Source organism: Eleutherodactylus coqui, chromosome 7 (genome assembly GCF_035609145.1).
Source record: "Eleutherodactylus coqui strain aEleCoq1 chromosome 7, aEleCoq1.hap1, whole genome shotgun sequence".
Taxonomy (NCBI): Eukaryota; Metazoa; Chordata; class Amphibia; order Anura; family Eleutherodactylidae; genus Eleutherodactylus; species Eleutherodactylus coqui.
The window spans coordinates 170,063,376-170,087,861 of NC_089843.1; the positions used below are offsets into that span (position 1 = coordinate 170,063,376).

The 24,486-nt window shown below is 46.3% G+C and overlaps 1 protein-coding gene across 1 annotated transcript in view; it reads left to right on the top strand.

Annotated features, from left to right (window-relative positions):
• The first annotated feature begins 255 nt into the window (after positions 1–255).
• The window catches only part of DAPP1 (dual adaptor of phosphotyrosine and 3-phosphoinositides 1), a 99,494-nt gene continuing 75,263 nt past the window's right edge, over positions 256–24,486 (top strand). The window contains exons 1-2 of the mRNA XM_066574010.1: positions 256–272; positions 590–768. Of these exons, the coding sequence (XP_066430107.1) occupies positions 668–768 (101 nt within the window). The 5' untranslated portion in view covers positions 256–272; positions 590–667. The remainder of the gene's footprint in view (positions 273–589; positions 769–24,486) is intronic.

Genomic DNA, 24,486 nt, shown 5'->3' on the forward strand with positions numbered 1-24,486 from the left:
CTTTCAGTTGTTTTTCTTTGTCACCTTCCAATCCATCAGTTCCAGGTTTCATTTTCAGCCATCCATGATGGCTCACACAATCTTCTGATTACCTGACTATCAAAGACCTATATCTGCTCTCTGATTTGGCTTGAGCTGCTCACGTGATCAGTACTGTCCAATCAGAGTGCAGGGCACAGTGTGCATGAGATAGAAAATTGCTGCAGCCATCTTGGGTGGTGGAAAGCAGGGCCCAGAATCATCGGAAAGGTGGTAGAGAAATATAACGACAGGTAATATACCGTTCTTCCCCTCCTGTTCTCAGACAGAACTTTGTTCTAAAACCAAAGGGTTGCTTTAATGCACTGGCCACGTGTGGCTATAAATCCTATTGTTAACTCACGGACAGCCATTAAACAAAAAACAACTCTAGATTGCGGAAGGAAAAACAGAAGAGAGTGACGGCCAACTGCGTTATGCCACTTATTGTTTTCAATCTCTATCTCTCATGTTACACACCCCTACCGAATCCAGCAAACAATTCCTCATGTTGTATTTCAGTGCTTTTATTATGGGCTGGGCTGCGGCAACTTCCTGGTTTGTGTTACAGGTCTGACTTGCTTGAGTTTCACAAGCCTGAGTGAATCGCAGGTGTTATCACCAACAGACAGATACATGACAGCCAGGGATGAGCCACCGGGCACACAGGGCAAGCTGGAGGAACTTTGTAGAGGAGCAAGAAGATCTGGAAGATGACCAGACTGAAGACGATGACCTGGAGTCCTTGGGGTAACGTACAACAACCCACTCAGTTACTACAGTAAACACTAGTTGTATTTGTAGACATGTTTCATAATCCCAGCAGTGGTGTTTGTACATATGTAATATATTGTATAAACATTACCGCACATGTGTGTGTGTACTATGCTGAAACATTACTACGGGCAACTGGATCTGATCTTTTTAGATTGCTAGACCCACATCAACTGCTCTTTGTTTTATTAAAGACCTATTTTTACAGTGCAGTTTTTGTCCTGTGAATCCAATAATGATAATCAGCCCATGTAATAAAAGGCAGTAATGATACGTGGCGGATAAATATGTGGCTCAATATTGATTAGTATTTTTCAGCAGTGACATATAATCAATAGAATTCAGGGCTGATAATGATTTGTCTGTATCCGACCTCCTCAGAAATAGCTAGAATCATTATATATTGTTTCTAATAATATCACCATGACATATTATGATGCTAATTATTAACTAATTACTGGGTCTGGGTGAGAATGTGTGTAAGTGGGTAAGTAATTGGCTCAGTGATACAAAGCAGAGGGGGGGTTACAAATTGTATATACTCTGACTGGGTCACCGTTACTAATGGGGTATCATAGGGGCGGTACTGGGCCCTATTCCTTTTAATATATTTATTAATGACCTGGTAGAATGATTACATAGTAAAATATAAATATTTGCAGATGATACAAAACTATGTAAAGTACTTAATACTAGAGAGGACGCAAGGAGATTGTAAGAGGATACGTTGGGGGCAGAAAAATGGCAAATGAGGTTTGCTATTGATAAATGTAAGGTTCTGCACATGGGCCGGGGAAATACATGTCACCATTACACACTAAATGGGAAACCAGTGGGTAAGACTGACATGGAAAAGGACTTGAGGGTTTTAGTTAACTGTAAACTTAATTGGAGCAACCAGTGTCAGGCAGCTGCTACCAAGGCAAATAAGATCATGGGGTGCATCAAAAGGGGTCATGGGGCAGATGACGAGAACATTGTTTTTTCTGTTTACAAGTCACTGGTCAGACCACACATGGAATATTGTGGACAGTTTTGGCCACTGGTGCTCAAGAAGGACATATCAGAGCTTGAGTGGGTACAAAGGTGGGCAGCTAGAGTAATAAATGAAATGAACGAACTACAATACCCAGAGAGGTTATCAAAATTGGGATTATTTAGTTTAGAAAAAAGGTGGCTGATGGGTGACCTAATAACTATGTATAGATATATCAGGGAACAATACAGGGATTTCTCACATCATCTGTTTATACCCAGGACTGTGCCTGTAACAAGGGGGCACCTTCTACATCTATAGAAAAGAAGGTTTCTACACCGACATAGAAGGGGGTTCTTTACTGTAAGAGCAGTGAGACTATGGAACTCTCTGCTTGAGGACGTGGTGATGGCAAACTCACTAAAAGAGTTTAAGAAAGGCCTGGATGTATTTCTTAAGTGTAATAATATTATATGCTATAATCAGTAATTACTTCAGAAGTGTCGAAGATGCAGGGATTATTCCAAATGCCAGATTGGAGTTGGGAAGAATTTTTTTTTTCCTTAAGTGAGGAAAATTGGCTTCTACCTCATTGGGTTTTTGGAAGGATGTAATGAGTGGAACTGGATGGACTATGTCTTTTTTCAGCCTGACATACTGTGTTACTAATTTTTCTAAATCAGCAATTTCCTCCTCTTCAGTGTAACGATAATTTTCTCCAAAGAGACCTAACTGAAATAACCAATAACAGAACAGCAAGGACAGTACAGGGTGTTTTGGTTACGATATAATGCATCCCGCTTCCTGGGACCACCCCCGTGCTTCTGCGTTAAGGTGCATTCACAGCGCCAATGATATCATGTGAGTTTTGTGCTTTGAGAGCCCCACAAAACTGGCATGAAAATACAACTTATTATTTGCAATGGGTGTATTCATGTGGCGGCTCCTCTCTCACATCAATACTGCGAGAGAGAAAAATCGCAGCATGTTCTATTTCTGTGCGAGTCTCACACAAGAATGCAAATAAGGAAGGTTGCCCCTCACACAAGAAAATAACATGCAGATGTGCGGTCTCTCGCACATCACGCAGCACATGGATGGAGTTTCTGTGTGCTGTGCGATGTGAGTCATGCCCGAGGATGTCGGGTGCGACTCTCTGTGACCCATGTGAATGCACCCTTAAAGTGAACCCATTGGCTTATTTGTGCTGCCCTACTAAAGGGTCGTAAGTCTGCACGAAATCTCGCTGGGCAGGGGGGTCAGAGGTTGGTGGAAAAGGGAAGCTTCTAAGTCATCAATAATTCAGACACTGGTTTTACAAATCATGAGTATATGCTGGCTATAACAGCAGACGACCAGTTTGAGAGACATTGCTTTGTAAAGTCTTATTTATGCAATCATATGCAATTTTGGTCTATGAAAAACGGAGCAATTTCACTGTGTGTGTATGTGCGTGTTGCATGCATGTGTGGGTTTTTATAAGTTATTTATTACCCCCCCCCCCCCCCCACCAAGCTGGGTACTCATTTAACCGACCACGGAAGGATATAAGGCTGAGTCAACCTTGAGCCGGCTACCTGAACCTTCAGGTCGTGAGCAAGAGTTTAGGACTACATTTCTGCTGTCTTAGCACTCTGCGCCACACAAAGCTCCAAGAAGTTCAAAAGATTGTTGTTTGAATGGGAAGTTTCATATCAAAGCAGGGTGGTGGAGTGATATAACGCAATTAATTCCAAGCTGGAGATTGCTCAATATCAAATGGTAGCTGGCTAACACGAAGTCCACTTTGCATCGGCACCTTTTGCAATAATAACCATTCTACTCTACATAGCAGAGGGTCATTAACCACAGTCTCACATGGTAATCAAAGGCACCCTCCATAGCAAACTACTATGTAGTTCAGCTCAGAAATAACCTGGTGTTATTAAAAACAGCAAACGCGTTTCAAGGCCACCCTTACCTCTTCTTCAATAGCTAATGGTTCCAGACTAATCCTTACTTCCTTTTTATAGCTATTTTGGATTACTTGTAAAATCCTACATGGATCCACGTTTTATGGCGGGTTCCACAGCAAGCATAAATGGGTTCACATATACACAGGCCAAATATTAATCAAGTTTACTTAAAGTAATAGAAGTAGATATACAACTCCAATTCCAAATAAGTTGGGATGTTGTGTAAAATGTAAATAAATGTATAGAGAAAACAATGCAATGATTTGGAAGCCTCATATGACCGCATTTTATTCACAATAGAACATATAACATATCAGACGGGAAAAGGGAGACATTTTTCCATTTCATTTTTAAAAATGAACTCATTTAGAAATTGATGGCAGCAACACATCTCAAAAAGTTAATGCAATGGAAAAATGTCTCACTTTCCCCTTCTGATATGTGTTATATGTTCTGCTGTGAAAAAATATGCTTATATGAGATTTCCAAATTATTGCTTTCTTTTTTTCTTCACATTTACTGTATATACTTGAGTATTAGCCAATCCGAGTATAAGCCGAGTCAATAAGTTTTACCACGAAAAACTGGTAAAACTTATTTACTCGAGTATAAGCCTAGCTTTACTCGAGTACATACTGGGTACTCACCTCCCAGCCGGCGCCTGTGTTCCTGGCGTGATGGGCTCCCCGTCGCTGTGGCAAGAATTGTCCCCGCTGTCATCTTCCTGCTCGGCTTTGAATTCCCCTGCCGTCAGTGCTGTGTAAGTAAGCGCTGTGATTAGATTGAGCACCGGGTGTGATTGGCTGGCGCTCAATCTAGTCACAGCGCTTACTTACACAGCGCTGATGGCAGGGGAATTCAAAGCCGGGCAGGTAGATGACAGCGGGGCGAACTCTGAAGCAGCTTGCCATACCGCCCGGGAGACCATCACGCCAGGAACACAGGCGCCGGCTGGGAGGTGAGTATTGCGTTTCTTGGTTGTTTGTTTTAACTGCACTCTAGTATAAACCGAAAGAGACTTTTTCAGCTCAAAAAAATATGCTGAAAAACTAGGCTTATACTCGAGTATATATAGTATTTACATTTTACAATGTCATTGGAATTGGAGTTGTACATGCAAGATATCACCATGCAAGACATGTAAGATCAAAAGATACAAACAGGATATGCAAATAGTGTATCTGCAAGATATGTAAAAGCAAAACAAGGTTATACTTATTATACTTCGCATCCATGAAATGTAGATGAATAAATCTGCATCATCCCTAGAGATTGAAACTAGACTTCAACACCACTCTTCCATGGTGGACCCCCCCCCACCCAACCTTTGTCTGCAGTAAACTTATAGTCTCAGTAAATTCAGTCTCAGGCAGGCATATTATAGGCACATTTACGCCCCTGTAGCACGCACAATGGTTCTGGCCCGATTGTAGGTCTACTGATCCACATGTTACTTTGAGTTCGGTAGACTTGCAGTCAAGCTGGAACACTAGCCCATGTTATGAGTAATATGCTCGTCTGAGACCGGCCTAAAGCACAGTTAGTTGCAGTGTGCATTTTGTGCCATTGTCATCCTGCAATTTGAAGGGAGCAGCATTGTATGTGGGCTGGTGGGCTAGTGTGTCTATGCTGCTTTTTAATCCCAGTCAACTTCTGGCTAAGCCACACACATTTTCTTATATATATATGGTTGTTGTAGAAATTAAGTTGCGAAATAATCATGTGCAAAAATTTCTGCTTTCTAAAAGCTTGGGATGTGGCACTAACTCAGTGCTACATTTCTACCTGTTTGTTTAAAAACTTGTAGTTTTTTTTTAAATGAGTTTTTGTTGTAAATTACACACAGATGATCGCTCGAAATTTGTTGGAAACTGATAGTTTTGAGTGATCATTTTGCATTAGCTACTAATGGGCTAATCAGCCCATTAGTAGCTAACTATCTTCATTTGCATGTATTTAGAGAACAGCTGGTGGTCTGTTCTCTAAATACATCACTATTGTTCTCCAGTGGGGCAGCTGCTGAAAGAATGTTATCAGTGCTACCCAAAGAGAACTTGGCATGTGGTACCTCTTATCAGTCCTGATGGATTTTAAGCTGAACTGAACTCAGTGATGGACGAAAAGTGCACGGTAAGTTCACGATGGGCACACATTTACACGCAATGACAAGCACTCAAAAGATGTTTTTTGAGCTAATTTTAAGCGGTAATTGTTGTATGTAAAAGTGCCTTAGGTGTATAGCACTTAGCATTGCATGAAAGTGACTCGCCACCAATGATCAAGGGCTCTCTCATATGGCCACCGACGCCGTAAAAACGCATAAATGGGAGCACAAATCTAACATTTGTGCACCCGTTCAGACAGCACAGTCCCGGCGCATATACACTTAGCTGTCTTCCCCTTCCCTCCCCATCGCTGACTCACCTCCTCTCTCCTGCACTCCAACTGTTTGCAATGGGAGAGGGCAGGACGGGGCTGGAGCTAAGCTTCCGCCCCTTGTCCGCAGCAGGCAAGGGGAAGGGGCGGGATGTAGCGGAGCTTAGCTTCACCCCCACCCTGCCCCTCCAATTGCAAACAGCCGGAGGGGAGGAGAGAGGAGGAGAGAAGGAGTTTAGCGGTCACGCTACTAAACTCCCTTCCACCTCCCTTCTCCGGCCACTGTCTTTAGCTCCCATAGGAGCCCATGCAGCGCCTGATTTATTCCTGGCAGGAAACATAGTTCCAGGACTATCTTTTCAGCCCGGCGCTATAATGACCCGGCCGGGCACTTTTATGCAGCGGGAATACAGCCATGTGATCTGATCCATTGGAATCCAAAACATTAGATCACAGCGTATATATATCGGCCGCCCATGAAAACAGCAGCAGAAGGAGTTACAAAATGATACAATATTTATTTGCGAACAAATAAATAATAATGAGTGGTACTATAATATCAAGCAAGCAGTTTAACTTTTACTGTAGATTTACGTAATGTTAGCTACGACTAATGCCTCCCTCACATAGGCATTTGCAGTAAAGGCAGCATTTTTTGATGCTACGCTTACTGCGATTTAAGCAGCGCTGGAATGCGTTATTCCAGCGTTTTGGCTGCATTTTCAGCACAGCTGATAACGCAGCCAAGGAAGCTGAAAAAAAGATCAAATACTCACCTAGTAGGTGGCGTCCATGCAGGCTTCCAGGCACTTGTCTGTGCCTGCAGAGCATCTCCTGATGCTAATAAGGGTTTCAAGACCATGCCTACAGCAAGAGATTGCTCCGATTGGCTGAGCCACGAACCATTCATTCATTGAATGGCTGTGATTGGTGCATCCAGCGCTGGCTGTGATTGGCGCTGGATTGGCCAATCAGAGCACTCTCTTGCTGGAGGCAGGGGCTTCAAACCCCGTCACTAGCAAAAGATCCTCTGACAAGTGCCCAGAACCCTGGAAAGCAGCGCCAGGGACCCGGACAGCGTTAGCATCGGTGAGTAACTTTTTTTTGGTAGTGCAGCAAGCGCTACATTTAGTGCTGCCCAAAACGCGGCACCAAGCTGTGTCACGTTTTTAGCAGCGCTGCTAATGCTGCCCATTTCTTTTAATGGGTGACGCAAGGCTGAAAACTGCCAAAGATAGGACATGCATCACTGTCAAAATGCAGCATTGAAGATGCTGCGTTTTGATGCATGTGTGAATGGCCCTATTAAAATGAATGGGAGCGTTGTACATCGTTTAGTGCAGCACTGAAAATGCAGCGCTAAACGCTGTAAAAAAACACCTGTGTGAGGGAGGCCTAACTGATTGTTAATACTTTATGCACTATAACAAACAATAATACTTTGCATTTAGTATGAAATAATAACGGCGCCAGCTAAACAGGATCAACAATGCTGTAACCAGATCAGTCCTGTTGATCAACATTGTAATTAACATAATTTAGTATACAGTTCGTCCAAAAAGTTTTAACACTTTGCTTCCCACTATACAGCGCATTAGTAACACAATTTAGTTGAAACTCCTATATTCGTGTCTCTAGGATTTCAGACTCAATTCTTATGAGTAGACTAGCTGATATACCCGGCTTCACCTAAGTTAATTTGATACAGGTGTTTATGTGTTGTTCACATGGAAAATTTTATGAAGTTGTCGTTACTTTAGAGGAACCAAGAAATTAAATATGTACACACACAGAGGAGCGTTAGATTCTCCTCAGGCTGCATGTACTGATGTCCCTCTGCAGAATATGCCACCCCTCACACTCACCTCATTTGCGACCTAAAGAATGCTCGTGCCAAATGTCATGCTTGTACAACACTGGAAAGTTACATTACATAGGAGTGCACTTACTTTTGCAATTAGCATTGAATAATTGAGTTGTGACCACTTTACTTTTCCTATTTAGGACCTAAAGAATGCTCCTGCCAAATTTTATGTTTGTACAACACCAATAAGTTAGAGAATTAGTGGTGAGTCAGTCAATGAGTGCTTTCACCTTTATATATATATATATATATATATATATATATATATATATATAGATTATTAGAACTGTTTTGGTCTACACCCTAGTGCTTGAGTCCAGAACTTATAAAAGATATTTGAAGGCTCGTTAATGTCTCTGTCTCTATTCACAGCAGGTCTGCTGGCAGACTATTCTGCTTCTGGTGGGGCGCACACCTATCTGTTAGAGGCCAGTTCCACTTACGGTTGCGCTACACAGGAGTCACCACTTTCAGGTCAGGAGTATACCTCCACTGCATTGTTCCACTTGTAGTGGTTCCAGGTGACTCACTGGGTTGAGGTAGCAGCATGGTCTCTCTCTTTCTCACTCTCTGGAACAAGCAGTCTCTGGCTCATCGCTTTACAATCTCCAGGTAGTCTCTGGTCACGTCACAGACCACAGCTCCACACTCTTTGTAGCCCATCTGCTCGTCACCAGCAGCTGATCTCTCTGATGGCTATTGTGCCTTCCCTGGTAGCTGCTTTACAGACTGTTATGTCTTTCCAGCAACAGCACCTACATTCACTGGTAACAATCGCTACATTCTGCCTCTTTGCACAGCTGGAATTAGGCCTTTTATATGGCGCTTGCAGGGTCTCGAGGGAGGGCAGAACTTCACACTCTATGCTGACCAGCGCTATAACTTTCCGACGCTTCCTACGCCTGAATTTTCTGCCATGCACCTCACTATGGCATGTGGGCAATTCTTTCCTCAGTCCACTACCCTGCCCTGTCTGACTTACCATGGTGGACATCACAATGACACGATTTATTGACTGTGCTATTTATGGGGTATTGTAGAATTGCAGTGTATCAGGTGCATTATTCCTGACAAAAATGCTAATGGTTACTTGATGAATGGACTACAAGTACCATATGATAGTATATGGTATTTAAGCTATAACTGTGTGGACTCTGCCCAGGACCTGGACTTCTGTACTTGTCTCCAAGTTTTGATTTTTTTCAATAATTGTCAATTGACCATAAATAATTTTCAAATTTTTATGGGTATTGAGGTGAATAGAGAGACAGATATTTTTTGTTATTTCCGTTGGCAAGGGAGGTACATTTATCCACCAGTGTACTCATCAGCACAACCACTGCATTCTAAGGTCAGGCTCACACGGCCGTATGCGTTAGGCCCTGCATGAGTCACTCAGGGTTTTACCACTGTGGAGCTGGGGGTGATATTATGCTGTGCATGATAGCGTATCTCACGCACGCTGTGATGCGCAGTTTTTCTGTGGTTTTTTTTGTTTAAATTTCCCGCTCTGTCGCTTTGCAATTGCATGCACACACGGCATTGATTGCGCTGCCATAGAGAAAAATGGTCTCTCTTGTGTAATTGACGGCAAAAGAGAACATGCTGTGTTCTTTTCTGCATTCACGTGTTACGCAATGCTTACACGCAAATGTGAGCAAAACAGCATAAGGCAATGTATGTGATTGCCTGCAAATTACTGTGTATCACATGAGCAGACATCGCTCATGTAATACGCGGCAATCTTATGTTCGTGTGAGCTCGACCTAAGGCTGCCTGTCCACGGTAGTTGCGGTATCCTGCGGCGGATCTCTGCTGCGGGAGCCGCCGCCCAAAAGCAGGACCCTGCAGACTGATCTCCGCGGTCAGCCTATCTGACAGATAGGCTGACCGTGGAGAATTGCGGCAATTCGCAGCATGCTGCGAATTGTCGGACACGAGAGGAGGATCGCTATGATTTTCTGCTCGTGGACAGGGGGGTTGCGCTTTCCATAGCAATGCTATAGAAAGCGTGCATTGCGTTCCCCGCGGCCGGATTATCGCCGCGGGGAACGCAATTCAAAAACGCCCGTGGACAGGCAACCTAATACTGTGAGCTACACTTCCATTGATTTTTGACGTTAGACCACATAACATGCAACATACAATCAATTATACAACAACTAAAGAAGATTTCCGCCCAAAACATGAGAAAATTTGCCGTATGTTAGTAAATCAGAAGTTTGCCAAATTTTGATGATTGTGTTCTATTTACCTACAGATATACAGTATATGGACATTTCTTTATTCTGTTGTTCCAGCCATCTTTTACCAAAGTGGCATCAGGAAGTCCAGCCTTATTAGTTGTCACCTTAGTTGTGGCAATCAATATACATGTACTTTTTCAAAAAATCAGCAACACAACAAGACAGAAAAATGGCAATGAAAGATGCAAACAAAAGCTTCAGTAGATACTTTTAGAGACAAGTGCACATAATCATTGTATCACTCACTGTCTGAGATTAACATTATGGACACTGGAAATTCCAGGTATACGGCGTATGGGACAAAGTGCTAACTTTGTAGAGTTCGCAGGCTATCTTTAGAAACCTAAAAATAACTTCTTAGAGAATTGTTTCCCTGTAGATGCTATTTATATATAATCTGTGAGGGTGCATGAATTGAATGTGCTGGACGGCTCTACCCCTACCTTACACTGGTGACATTGTTGACATTTATTGCAGTAGACTCAAGTGTGATTGTATCTAACATTTCTGCTTCCTTAAGTGGCAATTCCATTAATGTTCTTTCCATTGGCTTACATGTTCATGCCTTTATAAAAGTCGTGTAATAGTTTTCATTTCACATGAATGAAATGCTATTATTGTTACACCGCAGCTTTCGATCATACCAGGGTTACAATGTTTGCTATCAAATATTCAACACATAGAATTGCTTACACACATTGTGCAACATAGTATACTTCTGCAGAATTCAACAGTCACAAGACCAAGCCATACCCTGGTTAACAAGCACTCTCACAGATCACTGAGACGTAGAGTTCCTCCAAGAAGAAGTCATGACTTGTGAGTGATATCCTTCTTGAAGACACAGAACGTAGAGGAGGCGAGTAAGACAGGGAATGGCCGTACTGTATCTTCTAGCATTCTCTGACTTGCATTCTATATGCAAGTCTTGCACTGTTTATGGGATACTGTGTATGGGGTCACTGTGTATTGAGGTACCAGGCAGGCACTTTTTAGCCCAGCATGTAAAAGGCTCTGTTATGGGGTATTTGGCAGGTACTGTGTATAGCGGCACCTTTAGATAGATAAGTTTAAGACAGGTCTGCATAACTTGGCAGTAGGTAGGGGCCAAAATTAAAATTGGCTAACCTCTTGCGCCTGTGAATAGGTTTATAGTGTCTCATTTTGTAAGTAAGTTGCTAATAACCTATCTATAGTTTAATGATTAAACTATTTTGCAAACTCCAGGATGATTTACGGCTAGTGAATAGATATGAGCATGGACCTCAGTTGGTTCATGTTGCTATTTAGGGCTTCTTGAGATGGGCGCATGCACTACAGAGTGTCTTAGCGCATGACCCTGTCAAAAGTTGCTTTTTTAGACAGTTCAAGCTTCGCCCTATTATGCGCAAACAAAAAAAAGCTATAAGACAGGTCCTGCGCCCTAACTTTTCTCGCACGTAGGAAAAATATGTGCGAGAAAGATAGGGCGATGCCTTTTTTAAATCACATGTAGTAATATAGCGCGAGAAACACGGCTGTGAGAATGAAACCATTAAAATCAGTATATTTGTTTCAGCGTGGTTTACAGACATGATTTTCACGCCAACAAAACGTGTTTAAGCCCTTAGACACAAAATGTGAATACAAATCTTTTTTTTAAAAAACTATTATTGTGACACTGCTTAGGAACCAAAGAAAAAGCACAAATGGAATCACATAAAACATTTCACCCTACAATGAACTTACTGCAGCATAAACACAGTTCTAAATACTGGTGGACAGCTTGAAAGATTCTGCAGCACCACCGCTCCTGAGACCTACAGGACCTTCCCTGAATTGCATGACAATCATGTGATCAGCCGCACGCTGCGCAGCATGGCTGGTCACATGACTTCGCGCGGCCAAATCGCGGCCGTCTGCCTAGGATTGCATTTGTTAACGCAATCCTATGGTGGAATTTCCGCCCGTCTGCAGGCGGCCTAACTGAAATACATTTGCAGGGAGGATTGGTCCAAAATTCCTTTGCAACATTGTGCAAATCTTAATAGCAGCTGCCAATATTTGGTGGAAGTGACTGCTAATAAAAGGGATGTACAGGTAGTGTAAGCAAGCATATGGAGATAAGGCAACACCCTGCTTGTAAAGGTGTGTTTAGATGTAACAATTACCGTTCACAAAATCATTAAAACAAGTGAAAGTAAACGATAACCATTTGTTTTAAACACGAGCTAACGACTGAATGACGAAAGAAAATGGTTACATTTTCGTTTGTCATTTTGTTTTAGCAGGGCTAAAAATCATCATTGGCTCGTTCACTTCACATTGCATTTAAACACTTCCACTCAGTGTTGCACATAGGAATGATAAAACAGTTTCTCTTACGGAAAACAATCACACATTGGAATGGGAAACACTGAATGAGACGTGAACAATCCTCAACGATGATATGATCATCTAAACCAGCTGAACGAGTTAGCAGTGACATCACACGCTCAGTCAAAACGAGAATCAGCTCTCCTAAGGCCTCCTTCCCACGAACGGATTTCCGCCGTGTAATTCGCAGCGGAAATCCACCGCGTTGCCCGCAGCTATTAGGTTCTATTGAACCTAATAGCTCAGTGTTCATGGTGCGGAATTCCACCGCGGAATTCTGCACCGTGAATTCACCCGACCTCACCCGCAGCATGCTCTATTTGCCGCGGGTGTATGCACGGATGGCTTCCATTGCAGTCAATGGAAGCCGTCCATTCATGCTATCTGTAGCACAGCGGAAGATAGCGTGAAAACGCTTCCCCGCCCACCGCCGCCGCGTCATGTGACACGGCCGGCCGCGTCATGTGATGCGGTGGGCGTGTCACATGACGCGGCGGAGGTGGGCGGGGAAGCGTCATGCGGGAGCGAGGACGCCGGATCCGCAGGTAAGTAAGGGGCCTCCTGGGGGGCGCCGTGACAGGCTCCGCTGCGGAATTTCACGGCGGAGCCCGTCACGGCCGTGTGCAGCCGGCCTAAAAGGGGCATTTCTCACTTAATAAAGGATCCCTCCTTCCCTGATTAAATCCAGACAAAACCAAGAACGTGCACAGAAACAACTTGATCACTTTAGTTCTTTTATGTAGACATATAAAATGGTTACAAACAGTTTTCAGGCACAAGTGCATGGCTGCTTCATCAAGAGTCCATAGTTCTATAAGAAAATACAATCCACATATAGAGGCAATGGAAGCAGATGTGTTTTGGGCGTGATTATACATCGGCAAGTCTACATAGGCCCCCGTGCACACTGGCGGAAATTCCACAGCGGGATTTCCTGCAGAATTTCCGCCCGTGGAAGCTGCCATAGGATTTGTGTTAGAAAACGCAATCCTAGGCAGACGGACGCGATTCGTCCATGTGAAATCACGCTGCAAACAAATCGCGGCATGCTGTATCTCTGTGCGGGGCTCGCAGAGCCCCGCACAGAAATGTCACTTCCCGGCCGCTGGCGCCGCTCTGCGCATGCGCCGGCTGGCTGGCAGCCGGCACATCAAAGAGCCAGAGCCGCGGGAGAGGTGAGTGCCGCGCTGGTCCCTGCAGGGGTTCGGGTCGTCTGCAGGTGGCCGTAATGTTGTTTCTATGCATGTTCTTGCTGCCATCGGAATCTACAGGTGATTACATTCAAGGGTTCAATTATATTTCTCCCTGCACTGTGGATGATTTATCAATGTGGTCAAAACAAGACAACAGTGCAACTGTGTGATAGAATGTGTTTGTCAATAGTCATGGCTTATATAACAATCAAACCACATTTTATGAGTAATCAATGCAGAAATCCTGGACATTCCACAGGGTGAACTTACTTTTTCTTGTAACTGTGTATCATATTTATCTAAGATAGATAGAGAGATAGAGAGAGAGAGAGATCCCATGTATATTATTGGACAACTCTCTTTGTCTAGGACAGGCTTCATCTTAGAGTCTGAAAGAAGGTGTATATCATTCTTGTGTAGATATATAAATATTGATGAAGAAAATAATAATATATATATATATACTTTTTGTAACGCTATTTGTTTTACACAGTCTTTTGTGTGCATTTTGTTCAACTGGGCTTCCATAATTAGAACCAATGAAGATTTATTAGCTGTTGATTTGGATGGTTCTAATTATAACAATTTGGACAACGTCAAGAGAATTTGATGACTTGACCTCCTCCTACACAGTAGCATTGATATGAGTACAAGTAGTTATGAAAACGTACAGTACTTCTGTAAGGTTCATTTGTGTGAAAGCACACTTACTTGTTTCGTAGCAATTAGACTTGATATTTTAGAGATGCAAGCTTTACTATATCTGAAACCATAGGTTCACGCTTCATACACTGCACAGCCATTTCTTAATATATCGCTATTTAAAAAATAGCTTGCTTAATTAATGGGTGTTCTACAATGATAGATCAGAGAAGGTATGTCCTGCCAGTCTGTCATCAACATGCAAGTGCTGTCTAATATGCATCCTGCTAATGGCACAGTTGTAAGAATACACGCAAGCCTAAATCAGAGCGACTCTACTTGCTGGACCAGTAAGGGACTACTGTGGATTTTAGACTACTACATTCTTACGCTAAAATCACATCATATCTACAGACCTCTAAATTGACACGCCTGTAGACTTTAATAGGTAGATGTGTGCTGAAAGGGTGTCTTTCCAGCATATGTATGGCTGGGATATATTGAGACAGTTGACTGTGCTTTTCAATACAACTTTATTGGAAAAGGCAGTTTCACCATGATTCACCCAATTGTCTCATGTCCTTGGAATTGTTTGGTGAAAGAAGGGTCATGCCTGATTCTTTCTTCCCGCAAGAGTTAAGCTGTTACTGGAAGTGTCTGGCAGCGGATTTTTCCTTTCTACCCATTGATAACACATACATGCTTGGACAAGTTCAGCGTGTATGTGTATGCCAGTGTCAGTTGTGTATGGGCACCTTTAGGCCGCCTGCAGACAACCGGGTCGGATCCGGCTGCGAGAATTCTCGCAGCGGGACCCGACCCGAGCGCCTGCAGAGAGCACCGCGGACTCACCCGCTCCTGCAGCTCCGGCTCTTTCATGTGCCGGCTGCCGGGCAGCCGGCGCATGCGCAGAGCGGAGCCGGCAGGCAGTGAATGATGTTTCTGTGCCAGGCATGCTGCGGTTTGTTTGCTGCACGTGATTTCGTGCAGACAAACCGCGGCCATCTGCATAGAATTGCGTGCTGTAATGCAATCCTATGCAGGCGTCCAGGGGCGGAAATTCTGCGGGGAATCTGGCTGCAGAATTTCCGCCCGTCTGCAGGCGGCCTTAGACATTTATCTGCTATCTGCATTTATACTCAGACATGCTTTGCTATTATGTTTTTATTCGGCTGGCAGTTCTCCTGAACTGCTCTGTGTAGTATTCAGCAGGCGGGGATTTAAAATCCCCACCTGCTGAATGGGCTGCCTCTGATTGGTCACAGCCCTCATTCAATAGCTGAGAGCTGCCCCTGATTGGTCCTTGCGCTCAGCCAATCAGAGGCAGCACACATTCACCCATTCATGAATTCATGAATGAGTGAGTGAGAGCTGCCTCTGATTGGTGAGTGCTGTGACCAATCAGAGGCAGCCCATTCAGCAGGCGGGGATTTTAAATCCCCGCCTGCGGCCGCGGCTGTACTCCGTCTGCAGGGACAAGGTGAGTATAATTTTTTTTTTTTTTTTACACATTTTTGGATGGTTTTCAGGCAAGGGCTTATATTTTTAAGTCCTTCCCGAAGATTCATGCCACGCACGCCGGCAGCCCATTGCTTTCAATGGAGCCGGCTGTATTGCCGGCTCCATTGAATTCAATGGGCGAACATCGTTCTTCTCTGCCACAGCTGCTACAGCTGTGGCAGAGGAGAATGATCTTTGTAGTATATGTTCTCAATGGGGTCGGCGCTGCTGCCACCGGCCCCATTGAGCGCATATATAGAACACAAGGAATCGCAGAACGCAGATAGGCGCGATCTGCGATTCGTTGTGTCCTATAATTTATCGCATAGCCGCATAAAAAGCGGACATGTGACCGATCCCATTGCGAAGCATGGGTTCTATATATGTGCAGATCGCATGTGCATCCGCAAATCGCGGCAAAAAATGGTCGTCTTACTGAGGCCTTAAAATGGTTTTCCTGTAATGACCATTTGTATTTTATTTCTAGCAATAAATAGCTTAGACATGTTTTTCAAAAACTGGAAGGTGTATAGAGGCCTTTAATACAACTCCAGTAAATCCAATGCTAAACTTCTGTACATATGGCTCCCAACAGAGACTGTATGGCAGTGCATGGAGACTATGCATTAACGGTTGGACCATGTAAGACTGGTTTCACATCTGTGTCCGAACCTCCAACTGAAGGGTCCATCACAGATAAGCTCAAAATACCAAAAGTTGTCTCAAAAGTTCAAAAACTGTCCAGCTGGGTGGAAAAAGCAGACGGACTCCATTATGATCAATGTACTCCATCCCACACTGTTTGATTCTGCCCAAAGACGGAGCTATTTGACAGCATGGATTCCCCAAACAGAGCAGGAAAGCGGAACCCTGAGCGCAGATATGAAACCACCCTAAAGGGGCCTTAGGTTTATGAATAGGTGAATTATATGCTAGTCACTGCCTTCTTAAGATTTAAAGACCGCTATATCAATAGCTCTCAACATTGTGTTGTTCCTAGGTGTACATGTTTATTCTGTTATACTGCACTACAATTATATCACTGTTTGTGATATAAAAGAAAGAATTTAAAAATGTTGAAGACATTATACTAATATATTATAGCCCATTGAATGGATAATACACAAGATATAACTCCTCCTCTATGCAATAACTGTTCTTCGTGCTCCTCTCCTTACATATTTAGTTGTTGCAATAGTCATCTGCAGATCTTTGCTGTTTTTTGGTACACATCCATCAATCCTTTAGCACTCTGAGGTCTCACAGGGTAATTCTGTATTACCATAAGAGTTCATGGGGTTTTTCCCACAATCCCACATGAGTTTTGTTAATCCTCTCATCCCTGGTAGGATGTAGAGTATTTTTAGTCTCTACCAAGAACCTGCACTGGAACTAACAAGTCCTCTGCTTTGATATGAATATGTGACCTTTAACTGTTAATTAACCTGGCTCTTAGAAACCTAGTTTTTGCCAGTAGATGTTTTAACAGTGGCTCTTTGACCTTTAAACTGGTAATAGATTATATTTTAAGGGGAATTGTGTATGCTGCTTAAATATTTGAAACCGAAAATCGCAGTAACCTTAGGAACACAATCTCCTTTGATAGTGGAGGGCAATGGTAAAGCCATAAATGAGCATAGGAAGCCTAGTACTGGCTGGATTATCATATAGCTAGATGACAATGATATATGATTGCATGCAAGATGAAATGCAGGTAATTATTTTTATCACATGCTAGATTAGCAGGAATGCTGAATCACTCTGTGTTGGATTTCTTGGATTTGTGGTAATTAGAGATGAGCGAGCACCAAAATGCTCGGGTGCTCGTTACTCTGGAGGAAATTTTCGCGATGCTCGAGGGTTCGTTTCGAGTAACGAACCCCATTGAAGTCAATGGGCGACCCGAGCATTTTTGTATATAGCCGATGCTCGCTAAGATTTCCATTTGTGAAAATCTGGGCAATTCAAGAAAGTGATGGGAACGACACAGCAACGGATAGGGCAGGCGAGGGGCTACATGTTGGGCTGCATCTCAAGTTCCCAGGTCCCACTATTAAGCCACAATAGCGGCAAGAGTGGGCCCCCCCCCCCTCCCAACAATTTTTACTTCTGAAAAGCCCTCATTAGCAATGCATACCTTAGCTAAGCACCACACTACCTCCAACAAAGCACAATCACTGCCTGCATGACACTTCGCTGCCACTTCTGCTGGGTTACATCCTCCCCCCCCCATCCCCCCACCCCCCCGGAACGACCCAGTGTCCACAGCGCACACCAAAGTGTCCCTGCGCAGCGTTCAGCTGCCCACATGCCACACCACTCTCATGTCTATTTATAAGTGCGTCTGCCATGAGGAGGAACCGCAGGCACACACTGCAGAGGGTTGGCACGGCTCGGCAGCGACCCTTTTTAAAAGGGGCGGGGCGATAGCCCACAATGTTGTACAGAAGCAATGAGAAATATAATCCTGTGCCACCGCCATCAGGAGCTGCACACGTGGACATAGCAATGGGGAACCTATGTGCCACACACTATTCATTCTGTCAAGGTGTCTGCATGCCCCAGTCAGACCGCGTTTTTTTATAAATAGTCACAGGCAGGTACAACTCCGCAATGGGAATTCCGTGTGCACCCACAGCATGGGTGGCTTCCTGGAACCCACCGGCTGTACATAAATGTATCCCATTGCAGTGCCCTGGACAGCAGAGCTAACGTCAGATTAAATGCAGGTGGGCTTCGGCCCACACTGCATGCCCCAACCTGACCGGGGTTTTTAATTCATAGACACAGGCAGGTACAACTCCCTATTGTGAAGTCCCTGTGGACCGACAGCATGGGTGGGTGCCAGGAAGCCACCGGCGGTACATAAATATATCCCATTGCATTGCCCATCACAGCTGAGGTAATGTCATGTTTAATGCAGGTGAGCTTCGGCCCACACTGCATGCCCCAGTCAGGCTGGGGTTCTTTAGAAGTGGACACATGCAGTTGCAACTCCGTGTGGACCGACAGCATGGGTGGCTCCCTGGAACCCACCGACAGTACATAAATATACCCCATTGCAGTGCCCAGCACAGCTGAGGTAATGTCATGTTTAATGCAGGTGGGCTTCGGCCCACACTGCATGCCCCAGTCAGACTGGGGTTCTTTAGAAGTGGACACATGCAGTTACAACTCCGTGTGGACCGACAGCATGGGTGGCTCCCTGGAACCCACCGACGGTACATAAATATATCCCATTGCAGTGCCCAGCACAGCTGAGGTAATGTCATGTTTAATGCAGGTGGGCTTCGGCCCACACTGCATGCCCCAGTCAGACTGGGGTTCTTTAGAAGTGGACACATGCAGTTACAGCTCCGTGTGGACCGACAGCATGGGTGGATGCCAGGAAGCCACCGGCGGTACATAAATAAGTTTCAACGCTTTAATGAGCATTGAAACGTATAAAAATTGTTTACAAAAATTATATGACTGAGCCTTGTGGGCCTAAGAAAAATTGCCCGTTCGGCGTGATTACGTCAGCTTTCAGGAGGAGGAGCAGGAGGAGGAGGATGAATATTATACACAGATTGATGAAGCTAAAAGGTCCACGTTTTTGATGGTGATAGAGAACAATGCTTCCATCCGCGGGTGCAGCCTACGTATTGTTTAGGTATCGCTGCTGTCCGCTGGTGGAGAAGAGAAGTCTGGGGAAATCCAGGCTTTGTTCATCTTGATGAGTGTAAGCCTGTCGGCACTGTCGGTTGACAGGCGGGTACGCTTATCTGTGATGATTCCCCCAGCCGCACTAAACACCCTCTCTAACAAGACACTAGCCGCAGGACAAGCAAGCACCTCCAGGGCATACAGCGCGAGTTCAGGCCACGTGTCCAGCTTCGACACCCAGTAGTTGTAGGGGGCAGAGGCGTCACGGAGGACGGTCGTGCGATCGGCTACGTACTCCCTCACCATCCTTTTACAGGGTTCCCGCCGACTCAGCCTTGACTGGGGAGCGGTGACACAGTCTTGCTGGGGAGCCAGAAAGCTGTCAAAGGCCTTAGAGAGTGTTCCCCTGCCTGTGCTGTACATGCTGCCTGATCTCCGCGCCTCCCCTGCTACCTGGCCCTTAGAACTGCGCCTTCGGCCACTAGCGCTGTCGGATGAGAATTTTACCATCAGTTTGTCCGCCAGGGTCCTGTGGTATAGCATCACTCTCGAACCCCTTTCCTCTTCGGGTATGAGAGTGGAAAGGTTCTCCTTATACCGTGGGTCGAGCAGTGTGTACACCCAGTAATCCGTAGTGGCCAGAATGCATGTAACGCGAGGGTCACGAGAAAGACATCCTAACATGAAGCCATGTGTGCCAGGGTACCTGTACGCAACACATGGCTGTCCTCACTAGGAAGATCACTTTCAGGATCCTCCTCCTCCTCCTCCCCAGGCCATACACGCTGAAAGGATGACAGGCAAGCAGCATGGCTACCCTCAGCAGTGGGCCAAGCTGTCTCTTCCCCCTCCTCCTCATCCTCCTCATGCTCCTCCTCCTCCTCCTCAACGCGCTGAGATATAGACAGGAGGGTGCTCTGACTATCCAGCGACATACTGTCTTCCCCTGGCTCTGTTTCCAAGCGCAAAGCGTCTGCCTTTATGCTTTGCAGGGAACTTCTCAAGAGGCATAGCAGAGGAATGGTGACGCTAATGATTGCAGCATCGCCGCTCACCATCTGGGTAGACTCCTCAAAGTTTCCAAGGACCTGGCAGATGTCTGCTAACCAGGCCCACTCTTCTGTAAAGAATTGAGGAGGCTGACTCCCACTGCGCCGCCCATGTTGGAATTGGTATTCCACTATAGCTCTACGCTGCTCATAGAGCCTGGCCAACATGAGGAGCGTAGAGTTCCACCGTGTGGGCACGTCGCACAGCAGTCGGTGCACTGGCAGATGAAACCGATGTTGCAGGGTGTGCAGGGTGGCAGCGTCCGTGTGGGACTTGCGGAAATGTGCGCATAGCCGGCGCACCTTTCCGAGCAGGTCTGACAAGCATGGATAGCTTTTCAGAAAGCGCTGAACCACCAAATTAAAGACATGGGCCAGGCATGGCACGTGCGTGAGGCTGCCGAGCTGCAGAGCCGCCACCAGGTTACGGCCGTTGTCACACACGACCATGCCTGGTTGGAGGCTCAGCGGCGCAAGCCAGCGGTCGGTCTGCTCTGTCAGACCCTGCAGCAGTTCGTGGGCCGTGTGCCTCTTATCTCCTAAGCTGAGTAGTTTCAGCACGGCCTGCTGACGCCCACCGCTGTGCTGCCGTGCCACGCGACACCGACTGCTGGCGACGTGCTGCTGCTGACACATCTTGATTGCGAGACAGAGGTTGCGTAGGAGGAGGAGGAGGGTGGTTTAGTGGAGGAAGCATACACCGCCGCAGATACCACCACCGAGCTGGGGCCCGCAATTCTGGGGGTGGGTAGGACGTGAGCGGTCCCAGGCTCTGACTCTGTCCCAGCCTCCACTAAATTCACCCAATGTGCCGTCAGGGAGATATAGTGGCCCTGCCTGCCTGTGCTTGTCCACGTGTCCGTTGTTAAGTGGACCTTGGCAGTAACCGCGTTGGTGAGGGCGCGTACAATGTTGCGAGAGACGTGGTCGTGCAGGGCTGGGACGGCACATCGGGAAAAGTAGTGGCGACTGGGAACTGAGTAGCGCAGGGCCGCCGCCACCATCATACTTTTGAAAGCCTCCGTTTCCACAACCCTATACGGCAGCATCTCCAGGCTGATAAATTTGGCTATGTGCACGTTTAACGCTTGAGCGTGCGGGTGCGTGGCGGCGTACTTGCGCTTGCGCTCCAACACTTGCGGTAGCGACGGCTGAACGGTGCGCTGACAGACATTGGTGGATGGGGCCGAGGACAGCGAAGGTGAGGGTGTGGGTGCAGGCCAGGAGACGGTAGTGCCTGTGCCCTGAGAGGGGGGGTTGGATCTCAGTGGCAGGTTGGGGTACAGGGGGAGAGGCAGCGGTGCAAACCGGAGGTGGTGAACGGCCTTCGTCCCACCTTGTGGGGTGCTTGGCCATCATATGTCTCCGCATGCTGGTGGTGGTGAGGCTGGTGGTGGTGGCTCCCCGGCTGATCTTGGCGCGACACAGGTTACACACCACTGTTCGTCGGTCGTCTGCACTCTCAGTGAAAAACTGCCAGACCTTTGAGCACCTCGGCCTCTGCAGGGTGGCATGGCGCGAGGGGGCGCTTTGGGAAACAGTTGGTGGATTATTCGGTCTGGCCCTGCTTCTACCCCTGGACACCGCACTGCCTCTTCCAACCTGCCCTGCTGCTGCCCTTGCCTCCCCCTCTGAAGACCTGTCCTCAGTAGGCGTAGCAAACCAGGTGGGGTCAGTCAACTCATCATCCTGCTGCTCTTCCTCCGAATCCTCTGTGCGCTCCTCCCTCAGACTTACTCCAATTACTACTACCTGAGTGATAGACAACTGTGTCTCATCGTCATCGTCCTCCTCACCCAATGAAAGCTCTTGAGACAGTTGCCGGAAGTCCCCAGCCTCATCCCCCGAACCCCGGGAACTTTCCAAAGGTTGGACATCGGTCACGACAAACTCCTCCAGTGGGAGAGGATTCGGAACTATTGCTGCCCATTCTGGGCTGGGGCCCGGGAACAGTTCCTGGGAGTCTGCCTACTCCTCAGAATGTGTCATTTTCATGGAGTGAGGAGGCTGGGAGGAGCAGCAGCCAGAGGATTCAGAGTTGCAGCAGTGGACGGCGCAGAACTCTGGGTGTTCGATAGATTGCTGGATGCACTTTCTGCCACCCACGACAAGACCTGCTCACACTGCTCATTTTCTAATAAAGGTCTACCGCGTGGACCCATTAATTGTGAGATGAATGTGGGGACGCCAGAAACGTGCCTCTCTCCTAATCCCGCAGCAGTCGGCTGCGATACACCTGGATCAGGAGCTCAGCCTGTGCCCACACCCTGACTTGGGCCTCCGCGTCCTCGCCCGCGTCCACGTCCTCTAGGCCTACCCCTACCCCTCAGCATGGTGTATTACCAGTAGTGCAGAAACAGAACGCTGTAATTAAATGTGCCGCTTATTGGCCTGTGGTTGGAGGCTGACTTCGCTTACGGAACGCACAGCAGAGCCAGGAAATAATTTTGCGCAAGCCTGCTGTAACACTTAGCTGGCTGCGTATGAATTAGGAGGACAACTACCCCCAGCACAGACCCAGTACACTGAGGACAGTCACAGGCAGCCCAAATAGATTTTTTTTCCCAAATGTTTTTGGAAAGGCCCACTGCCAATATTCAATAAATATGTCTTCTGTCCCTGCCTCACCACCACTACTGGCCCTGGACTATGTATAATTAGTGCAGGGCGCAATGCACGGCCGATATACAAAAAAAAAAAATGTGCAACACTGCAAAAAGCAGCCTCCCCACTACTGCACACGGTTAGATGTGGCCCTAAGAAGGACCGTTGGGGTTCTTGAAGCCTAAAATACTCCTAACGCTCTCCCTATAGCAGCTCCGGCACCAGCAACACTGTCCCTGATCTCTGTCAGAACGCATCTGTGGTGAGCCGCGGGAGGGGCCGATTTATATACTCGGGTGACACCTGATCTCGCCAGCCACTCACTGCAGGGGGGTGGTATAGGGCTTGAACGTCGCAGGGGGAAGTTGTAATGCCTTCCCTGTCTTTCTATTGGCCAGAAAAGCGCGCTAACGTCTCAGAGATGAAAGTGAAAGTAACTCGAACATCGCGTGGTACTCGTCACGAGTAACGAGCATCTCGAACACGCTAATACTCGAACGAGTATCAAGCTCGGACGAGTACGTTCGCTCATCTCTAGCTCCGGCACCAGCAGCACTGTCCCTGATCTCTGTCAGAATGCATCTGTGGCGAGCCGCAGGAGGGGCCGATTTATATACTCGGGTGACACCTGATCTCGCCAGCCACTCACTGCAGGGGGGTGGTATAGGGCTTGAACGTCGCAGGGGGAAGTTGTAATGCCTTCCCTGTCTTTCTATTGGCCAGAAAAGCACGCTAACGTCTCAGAGATGAAAGTGAAAGTAACTCGAACATCGCGTGGTGCTCGCCTCTAGTAACGAGCATCTCGAACACGCTAATACTCGAACGAGTATCAAGCTCGGACGAGTACGTTCGCTCATCTCTAGTGGTAATTTATTTGAAATATATACTTCAAGTTCTGATAAAAGTAAAATAACATTATGATTTGGCTAAATATTCATTTGCTTGTAACACAGAAGTACAGCTACAGGTCTCATGCACACTGGCTGATTTTTGCCGTGGAATCTACGGCGTGCGCCTGCCCGCAGATTTCGCAGCAATGTCCATCCGTAACATACAATGGAAAAGTGATTTTTCATGCGCACATGAAAGGAAATTGCAACTGGTTTCTGCTCGCAGATGAAAAATCGTAGCATGCTCTATTTCAGAGCGTTTTCCATGCGGATGGCTTTCATTGAAGTCAATGGAAGCCGTCCGATTCGCGGTCCTTCTGCAATCATCATTGAGGAAAGGTTGCGGGATCAGCGTTTATCGCCTGGCGACGGCGCAGGGAGATCTGTACTGCACATGTG